We start from the raw sequence: 19,286 nt of genomic DNA, 5'->3' as shown, positions 1-19,286 counted from the left end.
AGGGACTGACAATGGATGGCAGGGGGTGGGGCTGGGTTCCACACAGTATGAGTTGTTCACAAGGCTGGGCTTGGGAAGCTGGAGGCTCAGCCAGGGCCCATGCAGCGGGGTCAGATCCCTCTATCTGTATGTTGGACCTGTTGGTGCATTGCAGCTGCCCCACATGCACTGGGTTGGGGGGTGCATAGGGGGAGGTCAGTATTCTAAAGCAGACCAAGCCATGTTATAATCTGGTAGAAAAATCTCACTGTTCTAGGGGTCTAGTTCTAGGATTGTTGGACCTGACTGTTGACATCTGAGCTTTTGGGGTTGGCTGCACTGTATGAGTGCTGCGGGGGTGAGGGGAAGGCACCTGCCCCCAGCCCATTGTGTGGGTCCTGGTCACCGTTGAGACCCTCGCTAACAACGCCAATGTCAGAGCCCTCGGAAGATGACTCAATTTCCTGGGGGTGGAGCTATTCAAATTTAATCTAATCTGGGACCACAAATTCTGTTCTGCACCAGTCATAACGGCATTGTTACAGCATGGAGTCACTACAGGGCAGAGTTATGGATGTCTGGGAGCCTTAGCTGTGTGTTTCCACATTGTCACATGCTTGGGTTTCTTCTAAGTGTAACCTTGGGTCTGAATTTCCGGGGTTTGCAATGCTTGTTTTGGGGATTAGTCCGGCACTTTTATTCTCAACCAGTTGAATATCGTTTTTATCGTGGGGGTAGGGCCCAGGAAATGAGCTCAGGAAAGGAGCTGAACATACTTTATAAACAGTGACTGTCTGTTTGCCTCCTGGTCCCCTTAGAGGAAGTTCTGGGGCAGGCAGGAATGTGGGGTTTTCCCCCACTCCAGTTGGAACAAGAAGGCTGCTCAGCACTCCCCCCTGTCAAGGGTAGAGAGGCGAGGAAGAGAGCTCTTAGGCAAAGAAGAGGAAGAGAGCAAATGAGCCAGCCTTGCAACTCTGAGCTCACTGGCAGCTCTTACATTAACTTTATTGGTGGAGGAACAAACTCAGTGCTTCTCTGGACAGAGAGAAATTCAGGATGACTCCTCTCTCAGGCCTAGAATCACAAAGCTGCTCCTGGCATCTCCTGGAGCCTGATACAGAACCAGGAAAAAGCTCCCAGCTTCCCCTCTGTAACACTCTGGGGTTCAACCCAGACCAGTGTGAGCTTGTGTCACCCCCCTCCCCTGTAACCCTGAGTGCCGTAAATGCTCTGACACTGTGGCTCACAGTCCGGACACCAACAGCCAGCAGACAAGCATGAAGTTCCCTGAGTGTCCATGTGCTGTGCCTCCCTCATTCAGTGCTCTGACCCCAGCAGCCTGCCTAGAACACAACAGCCCCTCCCTGGTCTCCTTTAACTGGAGTGAACAATCATTTAAATTCAAACACAGCACGGAGTTGGATTATAGTCAAAATAGAGCATGTTAATTAACAAAAGGACATAAGTTAAATGATACCATGCAGGAGGGACTGAAGGTAGAACGGGTTACAAACAAAGATAAGTAAAAATACATTTTCTGATGACTAAGACCTAACTTAACAAGTGACAGATTCTGCTCTAGGTAATTTTCTCATCATCCGTTTTTGTCTAGCATGGCTGACCAGACCCTCTGGCCAGGACCCCATACACGGAGCACAAAGTGCTTGGTTCCTTTGTCTCCTCAGGTGAAGGCTAAAGATAGATCTCTCTCTGTCCCTTATATCCCCAAAGGAATTGTCTTTGTCCTAAAAGGCAGGAAAGTCTCCTGGGGATTCAGTCTCCTGTGTCTCTCTGGGATGCAGGAGCCATATTAATTCTCTGTCTCTTGACTTCAGACTCAGAATATCCCCACTGGTTTAGCTTGATGTCTTTGTTTACTGCTAAAATATACATTAGGGTAAACCCACATTCTTTTGTCTAGGATAAACCTGTTTATTCACTTTACCTAGGCTAGGCTATCTGGCTTTAGATATGTTCCAGTTACATCACACTGAGCCCTGGTCTACACTAGGTGTTGAGGTCGAATTTAGCAGCATTAAATCGATGTAACCCTGCACCAGTCCACATGACAAAACCCTTATTTTTTTACTTAAAGGGCTCTTAAAATCAATTTCCTTATTCTACCCCTGACAAGGGGATTAGCACTGAAATCGGTTTTCCTGGGTTGAATTTGGGGTACTGTGGACGCAATTAGATGGTATTGGCCTCCGGGAGCTATCCCTGAGTGCTCCATTATGACCGCTCTGGACAGCACTCTCAACTCAGATGCACTGACAGGTAGACAGGAAAAGGCCCACAAACTTTTGAATTTCAATTTCCTGTTTGGCCAGTGTGGCAAGCTGCAGGTGACCATGCAGAGCTCATCAGCAGAGGTGACCATGCAGAGCTCATTAGCAGAGGTGATCATGATGGAGTCCCAGAAATTTCTGGTTCTATTTCTTGTTTTGAGCCACTTCATCTATTTTTATACATCTTGCTGGCAGCAGACTGTGCTAGCCATCATCACCTCCTGGGTGCTCGGCAGAAGACGGTGCAGTATGACTGCTGGCCATCATCTTCTGCTGGTTGCAGATTAAAAGACAGTGCACTGCCGATAGGACTCAATCGCCATGAGACGAAACAAGGGAAATGACCTGGCTGAGTCACTCCCATGTTTGCCCAGGTGCCCAGTTAAAAGAGCACCCAGGACTACGTCGACGACGGCTACCAGTCATACTGCACTGTCTGCTGCCAAAAGGCAATAAACTGCTGCTGTGTAGCAATGCAGTACCATGTCCGCCAGCACCCAGGAGACATATGGTGACGGTTAGCTGAGCGGGCTCCATGCTTGCCATGTCATGGCGTCTGCACGGGTAACTCAAGAAAAAAGGCGCAAAACGATTGTCTGCCCTTGCTTTTACGGAGGGAGGGAACGGGGGCCTGATGATATGTATCCATAACCACCTGCGACAATGTTTTAACCCCATCAGGCACTGTGATTTCTACCCAGAATTCAAATGGGCGGTGGAGACTGAGGGAACTGTGGGATAGCTACCCACTGTGCAAAGCTCCAGAAGTCGACGGTTGCCTCGGTACTGTGGACACAGTCCGCTGACTACATGCACTTAGAGCATTTGTGTGGGGACACACACACTCGACTGTATAAAAACGCTTTTTACAAAACCGACTTCTATAAATTCGACCTAATTTCGTAGTGTAGACATACCCTGAGAGAATTTATAACTTCACATATAGAACCATATGTTTAGAAGGGACTACAAGGGTCATGTAGTCTAATCCCCTCCAAGACGCAAGATTTGTTGTATCTAAATGTTGTTACATATATTTACAATGATATTATTCACCAGTGCATTAATAGTTTTCAAATGATAGTTCACAAGGCGGGTATTTTATACAATTATCATTACAGTAGTGTGTAGGGTGTGAATAAAGGGATGCGTAAGGTCATACTTTCCCAGCTCAGGAACCCGATGGATAAATATAAATGGACACACCTGGGGACAAAGAATACAGGCCATACGTACAGGATGGGGACTTTATCCTGGGAAGCAGAGACTCTGAAAAAGATTTGGGGTCATGGTGGATAATCAGCTGAACATGAGCTCCTAGTGTGATGATATTGCCAAAAGAGCCAATGGGATCTTAGGGTGCATAAACAGGGGAATGTCAAGTAGTAGATTATTTTGCCTCTGTATTTGATACTGGTGCTACTTGTGCTGGGATCCTGTGTCCAGGTCTGGTGCCCACAATTCCAAGAGGAGTGGATAAAATGGAGAGGGGTTCAGAGATGAGCCATAAGAATTATTAAAGGATTGGAAAACCTGCCCTCTAGTGACAGACTCAAAGAGGTCAATCTATTTATTTAACAAAGAGAATGTTAAGGGGTGAGTTGATCAAAGTCCATAAGTACCTACATGGGGAACAAATATTTAATAATCAGCTCTTCAATCTAGCAGACAAAGGTCTAACATGAGCCAATGGCTGGAAGCTGAAGCTAGACAAATTCAGACTGAAATCAGGCATACATTTAACAGTGAGAGTCATTAACCATTAGAACAGCTTACCAAGGGTCATGGTGGATTCTCCATCACTGACAATTTTTAACTCAAGATGCGATGTTTTTCTAAAAGATTGATTTAAGAATTATTTCAGGAGGTTTTCTGGCCCGTGCTATACAGGAGGTCAGACTAGATGATCAAAATGGTCCCTTCTGGCCTTAAATCTATGAGCTCTGGGCTTCTCTCCCTTGGGTCCAAAACAAGGAAGCAGCTCAGGGTTTCCCCACTCTTGGGAAGCAAACGGCTATTGCCTCCCAGCTCAGAAACCAGATGGTGCTCATGGCATCATTCCTTCACAAGATGCACTGTTGCGGGGCATCCAGCTAATTCCTGAGTTTGTATTGTAGCGGGAGCACATCTAGATATGGAGGATGTCAGAATTTCACTCGGTGACCTGGAGAAGGGCTTAGAGAACACAGCTTTCGACTCCATGGTAAATCTTCCCTTTTCTTCTGCACTGGCCTTTGGACCTGCTTTGAGAACACTGACTAACAGGAAGTTTTACAGGAAGAAGAAGGACTCCCTGAGGGAGCACAGAATCCGCCTCCTGAGAACAACAGAGAGGAGAGAGCTGAACGCCCCAACTTCTGGAGGTATAGTAACCCCAGGAACTGTCACTGCTCCCCATACAGCTCCCATTAACCAAAACACACACACTGCAAACACAACAGTAAACCAGAGATTAGCACACAACCACTTTGGGTATGTCTACACTGCAAGGTAAGCCCAGGCTCAGACTCAGGCTCAAACCCTAACCCCTCTTCCATCTACACACAAATCTCTCGGCCTCAGGGCCATGGTCCTATGACCCCATGAAGATGGAAGGTCTGAGCCGGAGTCAAGGTGGGGCCCAGGGTTCGAGGCCTGTCGTTTTGTAGTGTGGATGCAACACCCCTTGGACTCGGGTTCTTGGAGTCCGCCAAAAGTATCCCACAATGCTATGGGCCAACTTCCTTTGTCCTCTCTCTCCCAAGAATAATTAATCGACTCAAGGGAAACGGAAGCACCTCCCCTTGTTCTAGTACAGCAGCTTTATTGTTAACCCTTTTGTTTTATTCTGACTGCCAAGCTGCAAATACACCTTAGGAGAGCACAGAGCAGTCTGTGTTTGCAATGGATACCAACCAGAAAGTGCACAGCATCATGGTCACAGGAGACAGCCAGAGCCAGATATTGGTTAGTCTCTGGTACTAGGTCTGCAAAACAACTGATTTTTGTAAGAGTACTGGAATGCCCACGTATACCAGCAAATAGAAAAGAAGCTGGTAGTGTTGGAAATTTACCGACCAGCGACCAGTATGGGGAACAGATGAAGGGGCTCAAGAATGAGTACCAGAAAACCAGGACTACAGCTGCACCTCTGGCAACTCACCAGCATCATGCCCTTCCTATGATGAGTTTGAGTATGATGGGGACTGTGTTGAGCACTGAACCACCAGTGGTGCTTGATGACCTGGTCAGCTGGGAGAAGGCCCCGGTGGCCTCAGAAGCCAGCATGGGAATTGTTGAATGAGGCAAATGAAGTGATTCTGCTGATGAAGCTAGTCCTAGAGGAGGCTTTGCCACAGGAACAGCTGCAGCGCATACTGGGGCCATACTCAGAGGAGATTTTTGATGCCCTTTGGAGGAACAGCCCACCACGGAGCTGGCAGCAGAAACAGACGAGGGATAGCTGCCCCGGAGTCTGGTAAGTTTCTGGGTTCATTTTTCTTTTTATTAATATGGGAATGGGAGAGATTTCCACTCCATGAACCAATGCCAAAAGTTTATAAGCCCCGGATAGCAGCATGTAGCTGCTAGTAGCACATTGTTCCTGCCCCCAACAATGGAATTCCAAATGGTGACCAGGAAATGCCAGCAGTAAAACAGGCATGTCAAAAGGAATCTCTCTTGGGAAGGTGCCCATTTTTGCTAGTATTTTCTAGTTTGTTAAAATAAGAACCATATATTACCTTCCCCATATGTACACCACTCAGTACCAACCCCATGGTGTAATGAGCTGCCTGAAAAGACTGAATTGTATGGTTGGAGGGAGGGGGAAGTGATTCAAATGTCTGTTTTCATACGTAGTCCATTTCTGTTAAATGTAGTCCATGCATTCCATGGGTGACGAAATCATTAATCCCAAATACGACTGGGCGTTTGAAGTCAGTTCAGAAATTTGCCAGGGGGAGAAGGGGGATGGTTGTGGAGTTCCATTCCAGGTGTTTGCACGCCATCCTACCAGGCTGCATCAGAAGCCGTGGGGAGACGCTAAGCCATGTGGATGCTAATGCAGCACCCTGTTGATTCGCTCATGAATTCTGACCCAATCCTGGGGGCTGATAGCTGCAAACTTTTCATGTAGCTGGAACTCCATGTCTGTAGTCACATTTTGGGGAAGGGTGTATTTTTCAGGGCTATCTTGGTAGCTCACCAGCCCACTCCACTCACCATACATTTGAACATTTCAGAGGCATACACACCTGGTTTCCCACCAACAGCCTGGCCACCAACCTCCTCCCAAATTCCATTTTTTAAAATTTATTTCTTAATGTTGTGATTTTTAACTTACCATTCTCTCAGCATAAGAACATAAGAACGGCCCTACTGGGTCAGACCAAAGGTCCATCTAGCCCAGTATCCTGTCTTCTGACAGTGACCAGTGCCAGGGTGCCCTGGCACTGGCCACTCTCGGGAATGAACAGAACAGGTAATCATCAAGTGATCCATCCCCTGTCACTCATTCCCAACCACTTCTTGCACTGCGATTAACTCAGCTGTGTCTAGGGAGCTTCTGTGGGCTGAAGCAGCCTTCTGTCAATATATTGAAGTTCAGTTTCAAAAAGTAACATTTTCTGTCCTTGAAATTCCAAAATGAGTTTTTGTTCTCCTGCACCAAGCTATCGGAGACAGTAACCCTTAGTGCCTTGTCCTATTCCAGGCCCCTCGACCTCGACAAACTACAGTATTTCCACAGCTCGCCCACACTGCAGAAGCTAAAGAGCCGTCTCTCTTTGTTCTGGGAGCAGCAGCAATCATAGATCTCTAAATGTGGTCTACCAGCAACAGGTTGATGCCTGTCACAGAAGCAGATGATCTGGCATGTTCCTTCCAAGGGGCTGTATGGCAAAGCTGCTGGGTCTTTGTTCTTTTAGGGAGTTCTGCTGCAATGGCCTTGTACAGGTGCCCAGTTATCTTATCAGGAACACAGATAAATGATAGCTGTCCCTCACCCACAGTACAAGGGCTTGGCTCACCATAAGGGATGTGAAGGGCTGTATTAACTGCAGTCAGCAGAAAAGCTCTGCTGAGCTTGCAGTCAAGGGCACTACTTTCATTTTTCCGGGTGGGTGCTCCACCCTGAGGCCCCACCCCCACCCCGCCCCTTCTCCCAAGGCCCCACCCTCGCTCCGCCTCTTCCTGCCTCCTCTCTACCCCCTCCCACATACCACCAAACAGCTGATCGGCAGGACCTGCTGAAGTAACAGCTAATCAGTGGGTGACTGGTGGGTGCTGAACACCCACTATTTTTCTGTGGTGCTCCAGCCCCAGAGCCCCCATGGAGTCGGCGCCTCTGGAGGGCACTGTTCCCTGGACTGCAGGGCAGTAGTGGGGAGGCATCTTTCCCCAAATCCCAGGAAGGCTGGAGGTTTTTATGTGTCTGTCTGCAGCTGGGAGGCCAGTTAGGATACATGGGTGTGAACAGGCCGCACCGGATCCTGCAGTTCCTGCTGGGCACAAGTGGCTCCTGAATCAGGGGAGCTTTGCTCGGCAAGCACCCTGCATGCACGTTGGTGTCTCTGTTTGCATCTCCCCAGGCGTGCAGCACGGCCCGTGTCGCGGGCCAGAAGGGTATGTAAGGCTCACAGCAAGGTGCTCCGGAAGGTTTTCCTGGGCCTCCTGTGTGCAGGTGAGACTGTCAGGCCCTCTCACAACATGATCCTCCCTGGGAATCAGAGACACTAGAACCAAGAGCCCCTCCTCAGCCAAGTGGACTCACCCCCTCAGCATGTTCTCCAGGCCTTGGGCCTCGGGCGAGTCTGGATTTCCATGTCCCAAGCAAGGGTGGGGTCCACCCCTTGTCACAAAGGTTGCACCTGAGCCCAGTTCATCTCAAATCTTTCCAGCTGCAGTGGGCCTTTGTCATTCTGACCCCGTTGTTCCTGGTCACACCTTCTCCTCATGGGGAGTTCAGGCATCTCTAGTCCTGGAACAGCATGACCCTGTTCCCCCGTTACCCCGCCTGGTGAACATGCAGAGATCTCTACTTCTGCCTTCCTGTCAGTCCCTCCAGCCCCCAGGAATGGCTGGTCACTATAAGCCCATAAACTAGCTCACTTGACTGCTGTGGGATTGCTCTGCAGTGGTAGAGGTTGTGTGGTGAGGGATGGGGGAGGAATAGCTGGAGACCAAGGAGGGTTTGTGAGAATTGAGTCTGCCCACAGGCCCCTGAAGCTGCTCACTGCCTCTGCCCTGCTTTTCCTCAGCGTACTTGGCCTATTTCATCACAGCCTGTTGGCTGGACTTCCAGCGAGCCATCGCCTTGGTTGTTATCACTGGTCTGGTCATCTTCTTCGTGGGCTGGGGCTTCATTCAGAAACACTGTGGAGCCAAGCTGAAGAAGCTTCTGAGCCCCTGTTGGAAATGCTTTCTGAAGTCCTGGCCATGGCTAAAATGGTGAGTCTGGCAATAAACACATTATCCACCAGAAAGCAACTTTCCTCTGGGCTGCATGTTTCACCAGGTGCATTGGGTCTCCGTCACGTCAGTGCATACACACACACCCGATGGGCATGGGAGAGCTGGGCTGGTGTGCACACATGGAGCAAATGCTAACTGGGCCTACGCTGGACTCCAGGGCTGGGGGCTGTGCTGAAGCTGGCAGACACATGCTGGCACGCATTCCCACACAGACATGGCCCTAGAGACCTCTCTGGGGAGGGATCTGACAGCCGCTAAATAGGATTGTGATAACATGAACTGTGCCTCTCCATACTGATCGGAAGGGCTGCAGTTTGGTTGTCTCTTCAAACAATCCCCTTGGTTGTCTCTTCAAACAATCTCTTCCTTGATGGAAGCTGGTCTCCACCATGGGGTATTTGCTCAAAGAGAAAACATCCCACCTTGGTCCATGTGCCCGGGACAGTACAGGTAATCCCTGGACTTTCCTGCCTTGCTGTGCAACCCTCGCTCACACAAGTGGTCCTGATGCACCCCAGTGGTTTCATTGGCTTTGGTCAGGCTACTTGTTGCCATGTAGGCACTTACAGACTGATCAAGTCAGTGTTTTCTCCAGGAATTGAAATTACGGGGGGTTCAAATTTACAGCAGGATGGGGTCAGGGCTGATGAGGGGTGAGACCGTGAGGGTGAAGGTGGGCTGTATGGCACCATAGTAAAAACTGAAAAATATTTCATGACTATTTTATTAGATTTTAAAATCATCACACAAATTAAAGTTGGCTACTCAAGCCTTCTATGAAGCACTACATCTACATCCTTCTTGGTTTCTTGTTATAATTTTGCACAACTCTGTTAATGAACTTCTTGAATGCAATGCATTCATCTTTGGTGGCTTCTCATGTGTCCAGCACTTCCATTCCTTCAATTGATATGCTCATTAGTTCATTCACATGATCAGGCAGAAGGCAACTTCTTTCAAAACACAAAATTCTCTTCAATGATGAAAAAGAAAGCTCAACTGTAGCTGTTGTGATTGGGAGTAGCAAGAGATGAATTCCTACTTCTTTCAGCCCAGGAAACGTAGCATAAAGATCAGGTTGAGCCACTAGTGATGGTAAAAAAGAAGTTGAAGTCAAATCTTCATTCATTTGTCATATAATATTCCACTCTGTGTTCAAATTCTCTATTCTGTCCTGAGCACATGGCAGCCCCATTGCTGGTAGTGCCTCACTCTACTCAACTGTTGGTGTTTTATAGGACAGGGATCTGTAAAAGCAATGTAGAGGTTGAGTAGAATCTAGAAGTCGCTGTTGTAGATTTTTAAGAATCAAGTCTGTGTACTTTTTCAGTTGTCTTAACAAACACTTCTTGTCCCCTTCACTTAAGGATTTAATATAAATGCCTTCATTAGTCAACTTCTGGACTGAAGTCTTTGCTTCTTCCAGTACTTTTTCATAGATTCATAGATACTAAGGTGAGAAGGGACCATTCTGATCATCTAGTCCGACCTCCTGCACAGTGCAGGCCACAGAATCTCACCCACCCACTCCTATGAAAAACCTCACCCATGTCTGAGCTATTGAAGTCCTTAAATCATGGTTCAAAGACTTCAAGGAGCAGAGAAGCCTCCCTCAAGTCAACCATGCCCCATACTACAGAGGAAGGCGAAAAACCTCCAGGGCCTCTCCAATCTGCCCTGGAGGAAAATTCCTTCCCGACCCCAAATATGGCAATCAGCTAAACCCTGAGCATATGGGCAAGATTCACCAGCCACACACTACAGAAAATTCTTTCCTGGGTAACTCAGATCCCATCCATCTAATATCCCATCTCAGGGGATTTGGCCTATTTACCCTGAATATTTAAAGATCAATTACTTACCAAAATCCCATTATCCCATCATACCATCTCCTCCATAAACTTATCAAGTAGAATCTTAAAGCCAGATAGATCTTTTGCCCCCACTGCTTCCCTTGGAAGGCTATTCCAAAACTTCACTCCTCTGATGGTTAAAAACCTTGGTCTGATTTCAAGTCTAAACTTCCTGGTAGCCAGTTTATACCCATTTGTTCTTGTGTCCACATTGGTGCTGAGCTAAAATAATTTCTCTCCCTCTCCTGTATTTATCCCTCTGATATATTTATAGAGAGCAATCATATCTCCCCTCAACCTTCTTTTAGTTAGGCTAAACAAGCCAAGCTCCTTAAGTCTCCTTTCATAAGACAAGTTTTCCATTCCTCGGATCATCCTAGTAGCCCTTCTCTGTACCTGCTCCAGTTTGAATTCATCCTTTTTAAACATGGGAGACCAGAATTGCACACAGTATTCTAGGTGAGGTCTCACCAGTGCCTTGTATAACGGTACTAAAACCTCCTTATCCCTACTGGAAATGCCTCTCCTGATGCATCCCAAAACCGCATTAGCTTTTTTCACAGCCATATCACATTGGCAGCTCATAGTCATCCTATGATCAACCAATACTCCAAGGTCCTTCTCCTCTTCTGTTATTTCTAATTGATGCGTCCCCAACTTATAGCTAAAATTCTTGTTATTAATCCCTAAATGCATAACCTTACACTTCTCACTATTAAATTTCATCCTATTACTATTACTCCAGTTTACAAGGTAATCCAGATCCTCCTGTATAATATCCTGATCCTTCTCCGAATTGGCAATACCTCCCAGCTTTGTATCATCTGCAAACTTTATTAGCACACTCCCACTTTTTGTGCCAAGGTCAGTAATAAAAAGATTAAATAAGATTGGTCCCAAAACCGATCCCTGAGGAACTCCACTGGTAATCTCCCTCCAACCTGACAGTTCGCCTTTCAGTAGGACCCGTTGCAGTCTCCCCTTTAACCAATTCCTTATCCACCTTTTATGTTCATATTGATCCCCATCTTCTCCAATTTAACTAATAATTCCCCATGTGGCACGGTATCAAATGCCTTACTGAAATCTAGGTAAATTAGATCCACTGCATTTCCTTTATCTAAAAAATCTGTTACTTTTTCAAAAAAGGAGATTAGGTTGGTTTGGCACGATCTACCTTTTGTAAAACCATGTTGTATTTTGTCCCATTTACCATTGACTTCAATGTCCTTAACTAATTTCTCCTTCAAAATTTTTTCCAGGACCTTGCATACTACAGATGTCAAACTAACTGGCCTGTAGTTACCCGGATCACTTTTTTTTCCTTTCTTAAAAATAGGAACTATATTAGCAATTCTCCAATCATCCGGTACTATTCCTGAGTTTACAGATTCATTAAAAATTCTTGCTAATGGGCTTGCAATTTCAGGTGCCAATTCCTTTAATATTCTTGGATGAAGATTATCTGGGCCCCCCGATTTAGTCCCATTAAGCTGTTTCAGTTTCGCTTCTACCTCTGATATGGTAATATCTACCTCTATATCCTCCTTCCCATTTGTCATGCTATCATTATCCCCAAGATCCTCTTTAGCCTTATTAAAGACTGAGGCAAAGTATTTGTTTAGATATTGGGCCATGCCTAGATTATCTTTAACCTCCACTCCATCCTCAGTGTTAAGCGGCCCCACTTCTTCCTTCTAGTTTTCTTCTTATTTATATGGCTATAGAACCTTTTACTATTGGTTTTAATTCCCTTTGCAAGGTCCAACTCTACTCGACTTTTAGCCTGTCTCACTTGATCCCTACATGTTCTGACCTCAATTAGGTAGCTTTCCTTGCTGATCCCTCCCATCTTCCACTCCCTGAATGCTTTCTGCTTCTTCTTAATCACCTCTCTAAGATGCTTGCTCATCCAGCTTGGTCTACAACTCCTTCCTATGAATTTTTTCCCCTTTCTTGGGATACAGGCTTCCGATAGCTTCTGCAGTTTTGATTTAAAGTAATCCCAGGCCTCCTCTACCTTTAGATCCATAAGTTCTTCAGTCCAATCCACTTCCCTAACTAATTTCCTTAATTTTTGAAAGTCAGCCCTTTTGAAATCAAAAACCCTAGTTGCAGATTTATTTTTGTTAATCCTTCCATTTAGTTTGAACTGAATTAGCTCATGATCACTTGAGCCAAGATTGTCCCCTACAACCATTTCTTCTATGAGGTCCTCGCTACTCACCAAAATTAAATCTAAAATGGCATCCCCTCTAGTCGGTTCAGCAACTACTTGATGAAGGAATCCATCAGCTATCGCATCTAGGAAAATCTGAGCCCTATTATTATTACTAGCACTGGTCCTCCAGTCTATATCTGGGAAGTTAAAGTCTCCCATGATCACGCAGTTTCCATTAGTATTTACTTTATTAAAGACATTAAAAAGGGCTCTATCCATATCCAAATTAGATCCCGGAGGTCTATAGCACACCCCAAGCACTATCGTAGGAGAGGCTTTACTAGTTTTCTTCCCCAATGTAATTTTTGCCCAGACAGACTCTGTCTTATCCATTGCATCGCTTCTTATTTCTTTACATTCTACCTCATCATTGATATACAATGCTACTCCACCCCCTTTACCTTTGTTTCTGTCTTTCCTAAAGAGCACATACCCTTCAATACCTGTAGTCCAGTCATGACTACTATTCCACCATGTTTCTGTTATCCCTATGATATCTGGTTTCACTTCCTGCACCAGTAGCTCTAGTTCCTCCATTTTGTTACCTAGACTCCTCGCATTGGTGTACAAACATCTTAATTTTTGCTGTTTGGCCTCACTCACATTTTGTACCCTATTAGGCACAGTCATTCTACATCCAGTATAACCTATTAGACTAGTATCCACACCGCCCTCACTCCTTATATACATTCTCCTACCCACGGCTGTATCCATTCTTACTTCATCTGCTTCCCTCTCAATGCTAAAATCTGGCGTGGAGATTTTCTGGACATCTCCCATCCATCTCCCCCCAATTCCTAGTTTAAAGCTCTCTTTATCAGTTGTGCCAGCCTCGATCCTAGAAGTCTATTTCCTTCCCTACTGAGATGAAGTCCATCCCGAGAGAACTGACCTCTGTCCATGAATGCCTCCCAGTGGTCATACATCCCAAAGCCCTCCTTATAGCACCACTGCCTAAGCCATCTGTTGACAGTCATAATCTTGTCACACCTTTGTTGCCCTTCTCTAGGAACAGGAAGGATCCCGCTAAAGATCACCTGAGCCTCAATTTCCTTAAGCATCTTCCCCAGCCTAGCATAGTCTCCCTTAATACTTTCCAGCGAGAATCTAGCCGTATCATTTGTTCCCACATGAAGGATAATTAGGGGATTCTTTCCCACTCCCTTTAGGATCCTTTTCAACCTCAGGTCTACATCCCGTATCTTAGCACCCAGAAGACAGCACACCCTTCTATTCTCAGGATCAGCTCTAGTTACAGGCCTGTCTATTCTTCTCAATAAAGAGTCCCCGATCACATAGACCTGCCTTTTCCTGGCGACAGTGCTATTCTCCAGTGTCTCCCCTGTTCCCTCTGGCTGCAAGTTCTTTCCATTCCTATTTTCCCTTACAATCTTCTTCAACCCATCCTGTATCCTCCTGGGGCTCATATTTGGTGTAGTCTCCCTTGACTCTTCCCCTTTTTCTATAGGGCTAGCCTCTCTTCTCTTCTTCCTTACCCTTCCACCTTCAACAAGTACCTGCTGAGCCCCTTCTTCATTTTCCAACTCTGCAAACTTGTTCCTAAGCTCTATTTCTCCTTCACTAGCCCGTCTTTTCCTCTGCCTGGTTCTTTGAGTCACATGTTTCCACTGACCACTTTCCTCATCCAGTCTCTCCTCAAAATTCCCCAGCCCTGGTTCCATCTGTGAGTCTGAGCTTTTCCCTTCAGATACCTCATATCTTTGCTCCATCATCTGCTCAAACCCCTTCCTAAACTCAACCAGACTTTCCACCTGCATCTCCAAACCTCGGATCTTTTCCTCCATCAGCTCTATCAGATGGCATTTCATGCAGACAAAACTCTTACCGGTTCCCCCCTCCAGGATCATGTACATACCACAGCTTCCACATCCAGTCATCCTCAATGTGTCTTTCACTACAGGAGTCACTCCCACAGCTGCCTCTGTATCTGTCATCTCCTTCCCACCTAAATCCTGTTAATCTGGGAAACACAAGCCACACCAAAAAGACCACACACCCCCCAGCAAAAGCAAACCCCAAACAAGCACCACAATCCAAACTCCCACTCAAACTCCCCTGTTTAGAGCTCTGTTTGCTAGCTCCTGTGCCACTGCAGCTGTCTGTGCCACTGCCTGACTGGCTGGCTACCTTTATAGGGCCCCTAGTCAGAAGCCCCACCCCCTAGGCAGGGCTCAGCTGCTCTCTCAGCACAAAGCCCCACCCCCTAATCAGGCTCAGCTGCTCTCCCAGCACAAAACCCCTACACACACACACAAATACAAATACTAAAAATACAAAACCAAGTACAACTACCTTCTCCTCCAACAGAACTCCCACTCAAACTCCCCTGTTTAGAGCTCTGTTTGCTAGCTCCTGTGCCACTGCAGCTGTCTGTCTTTGCTTCTTTCAGTACTTTTTCAATGGATAGCTCTCTGATTGATCCAAATGTAGCTTCTATTGCTGGACAAAGATCTGCTACTGTTGTAGCAAATGCCTGGTTGGCATTGTTTAGTGACCCAAGTGGTTTCAACTGTAGACTTACAAGAGAGAGAATGGCAATAGTCTTCTCTGAATGTAGTAACAAAAGTAATCCACCAGCCTCACTACTTAGATCCATCCCATCTTGGTAGGTACTTTCCAAAGCCAGTAATAATGGCTGGAGTAATTTTAAGACAACAGCCAAGGATCGCTCATGAGAAAGCCAGAGGGTTTTCCCAGGTTGGACTAATTTGAACTTCAGTCCTAGTGTATCTTCTATATTTTCCAAGATATTCAGTCTTTTTGGACTCTTGCTGAAAAAAGAATATAATGAAGACATTACATTTATAGCTTTTTAAATGTCTTTTGAAGAGTCTGCAGCTTGTACTAGCGCTAGTTGGAGTAGATGGCCTCTGCAGTATGTCTAGGAGAGATTAGGGTTACACTTTTCGTTGAGCAAAGCTTGTGCTCCACCATGTCTTCCAGAGAAGTTTGCAGCTCCATCAAATGCACAAGCAGCCATCTGTTTGGGGTCCCATTGACAAGCATTTAACTCTTCTAAGATGTGGATTGTCACAAATGCAGCCAATCTGTCTTCTATGACCTGAACATCTAGAAATGCATGTATTGGCCTACCACTGACATCAAGATAACTTACACAATGACTTAATACTTGATGACCATTTGCACTGGTGCGTTCAACAGCCATGTATGCACATTTTTTGAATGTGGTGAGAGAGTTCTTCACTTTTTCAACTGCTGAGTCTTTCACTGTTGCACCACATGTGTCTAACCAGTCAGTTGAGTTTCTTGCAGAAAGATAGTGAGCATTTGCTGGTCTTGTTCGGAACGAGTGTTCAACTTCAGGATGAACAAGTGACAATGCACTTAACATTGGCCTCCAGTTTGTAGTGTGTGGTATCTCTTGCTTAAATAGAAAGTATGATGCCACAGCCATGTTTGTTTGCATGAACTGTGTTGTGTCTCCAACATTCTTAACAGCCTCATTAACACTCACCGGTGTTGTCCTTGGTCAGTGGAGACTCAGAGGTGCTTTCACATGAGTTCATCTCCCAGGTGGGGGGCAAGAAGGCACCTTGCTCATTCCTCCAGCTGCTCACTGTTCGCTCTGGCCACTGTTATTTGTTGTGCTGCTGTTCATTCCATCACTCTGTTGCCAATGGCCCTGCCGTTACCTTCTGCGGCCATCTGCCACTGTGACATCTGCGAGTTGGTCTCTTAAGTGATTTTAAGCTCTCAGTGATTTTAGCTGAGCTCTCAGTGGGGGAACTTCGCTTCTAGTGCAGACTGGGCCGTCTCTTCCACAGAAACACTGTCCCACAGCAGGTCTAAGCACTTAGACCTGATCATCAGTGATTTCAGCTGTAGTGATCACTTAACAAAACAAAGACTATCTAGGGAGCCTAATCAGCTCTGTCTTTAAACAGTGGAGAGGGGCAGGTCTAATAGTACTTGTGACTCAGGCAGACCATCAAGCAAAACACCTGTCCCCACCCTCTCTCTCTCTCTCTCTCTCTCTCTGCCCTCAATCAACACAGGCTAAGTACAGTTCTACTGCCCTTTACTCGTACAATAAGAATAACAACATTTCATTACACCTTCCCTCCCACAATCAAGTGATTTGTAACCCAACCCCAGCCAAAATCTATCACTTGGGCAACACAGCTCTGTTTGCTGGAAACCTAGGTAGATTAGGTGTGAATGTAAATACAATCTGGTCCTGAAGCCTTTCCCCCAAGCCCCCAGCTCATCACTAGCTGTCAGGGAGAGCTCATTTAGACTTTGCTTACAAATCATAATTTGAAATTATTAGGTTGGCCAACATCATCGAAATGAATGCACTGACATTGTCGTAAACAGCTGTACAAGGAAGCTAGTCTATGTTCATACTTTTCAAATCTATTATACTTTTTCAGATACACGTATTTTATCATACACTGTATATGCTTTTAAAGTGTGTATTAATGTTTCAATTTCAATTCAAATTTCCAAACAATCACTAAATTGGCAACACTGCATGTAAGTAGTTCACAAAACTTGTGATCTCATCAAAAAATGATGACTAGTTTGTTTGACCAGATCTATTATCCATAAAGACATGTTGACAGGTATTAAAATAGAGGGAAGATATGAGAACTTATTTAGCACAGAATCAAGATGTTGAGAACAAAATTAGTCAAGGATCAAAGAACATGAAGAGAAGACATTCTTAGATTACCTAAATACCAGTGCTAGGAGTCTGGGTAACTAACAAGAAGAATTGGAATTGCTCATTTATGATCATAAATTTGATTTTGTTGGTATTGCTCAAACCTAGTGGGATAATTCCCATGATTGGAATGTGAAAAGCAATCATTATGGAGTGGACAAAACGGGAGGGTGAGTGGCCCTCTATGTCAAAAATGAGATTACCTGTTTCCAAGTCACTGATAACTCAGAAGAAAATTATTTTGAATATGTATGGATCAGTGTCCTAATAGATAAAGCACAAGATGGGGTATTAGTTGGTGTTTGCTACAAACCACTAAATGACTAGGAAACAGAATGGCCATCTCTTTACGCACCTATCTTCAATATGTAGGAAGAAAAGCCATGTGATCATGCAGACTTCAGTTTGAGTGAAATATGCTGGAGGTCTCATGCTGCCAGTTCTAAAACACCTTTGGAATTTCTAAACATTATAGATGCCAGTTTCCTAACTCAAAAAGTGTTGCAGCCAACACGGGGGAATTCCTTATTCGACCTTGTCTTGACAGGTAAAGAGGAACTGATCACAGAACTGAAAATTAATGGTACTTTAGACAAGTGATCATGACTTGATCACATTTATAATGTGCAAGCAGAATAAAGTCCAAATAAGTAATATATATATACCTGGTGCTTTAAAAGGGCCAATTTCACAACACTGATGAAATAATTATGAGCCAAATCAGTTGGGAGAAATTTAAATTTAACCAGAAAAAGGTGAATGCTTATTGGGAACTGTTTAAAACCACCTTACTAGAGACCCAAAAAATCCACAATCCCATCACTGAAGAAGGCCATACTGGTTAAAAAAACTGACATAGTTTAGAAGGGTAATGAAGGCAGCTAAAAAAATAATATAGATAGATAAATAAATGGAAGAAAGGGGAAGTTGATGGTAATAAATATAAATCAGAAGCTAGGAAATGTAGAAAATTGATAAGGGAAGTCAAGAGACAAAAGGAAAAATCTATGGCCAGAAGAGTTAAGGACAATAAGAAAGTGGTTGTTTTAAAACAATATTCGGAACAAAAAGAATCCTGACAATGGTATTGGTCCTTTACTAGATGGAAATGGTAGAATTATCAATAATAATGCAGAAAAGGCTGAGGTGTTCAATAAATATTTCTGTTTTGTATCTGGGGGAAAACATGATATAGTCTCATCATGTGGTGGTGAGAACACTCTTTCCATTCCAGCAGAATCAAAGGGACACAAGGTAAAATCTATGGTCAACAGAATTAAGGATAATAAGGAGTTTTTAAAGTATATCAGGAGCAAAAAGAATCCTGACAATGGTATTGGTCCATTACCATGTGGAAATGCAGCAATACTGATAATAATGCAGAAAAGGCAGAAGTGTTCAAGAGATATTTCTGTTCTGTATTTGGGAAAAAACAGATGTCATAGGTCTAACATCGATGATGATGATGATTACACTCTTTCCAATCCACTACTATTTGAGGAGGATGTTAAACAGTACCACTAAAGTTAGACATTTTTAAATCAGCAGGTCCAGATAACTTGTATCTGTACTTTGAAGGAGCTGGCTGAGGTGCTCGTTGAACCACTAATGTTGATTTTCAATAAGTCTTGGAATACTGGGGAAGTGCAAGAAGACTGGAAGAACGCTAATTCTGTGCCAGTATTTTAAAAGGTTAAACAGGATGAGTCCCATAATGATAGGCCTGTCAGCCTGACATTGATCATGGGTAAGATAATGGAGTAGCTGAAACGAGACTTGATTAA

The 19,286-nt window shown here is 44.9% G+C and overlaps 1 protein-coding gene across 1 annotated transcript in view; it reads left to right on the top strand.

Moving 5' to 3' along the window:
• Positions 1 to 19,286, top strand: part of LOC119862630 (sodium/nucleoside cotransporter 1-like) — a 59,492-nt gene that overhangs the window by 4,038 nt on the left and 36,168 nt on the right. The window contains exons 2-5 of the mRNA XM_038419640.2: positions 4,385 to 4,470; positions 4,545 to 4,630; positions 7,838 to 7,929; positions 8,507 to 8,696. Coding sequence (XP_038275568.1) covers positions 4,402 to 4,470; positions 4,545 to 4,630; positions 7,838 to 7,929; positions 8,507 to 8,696 — 437 coding nt within the window. The 5' untranslated portion in view covers positions 4,385 to 4,401. The remainder of the gene's footprint in view (positions 1 to 4,384; positions 4,471 to 4,544; positions 4,631 to 7,837; positions 7,930 to 8,506; positions 8,697 to 19,286) is intronic.

Source organism: Dermochelys coriacea, chromosome 10 (genome assembly GCF_009764565.3).
Source record: "Dermochelys coriacea isolate rDerCor1 chromosome 10, rDerCor1.pri.v4, whole genome shotgun sequence".
NCBI lineage: Eukaryota > Metazoa > Chordata > Testudines > Dermochelyidae > Dermochelys > Dermochelys coriacea.
Note: the sequence above shows the minus strand (reverse complement) of the source record. Positions and strands in the feature narration are given on the sequence as shown.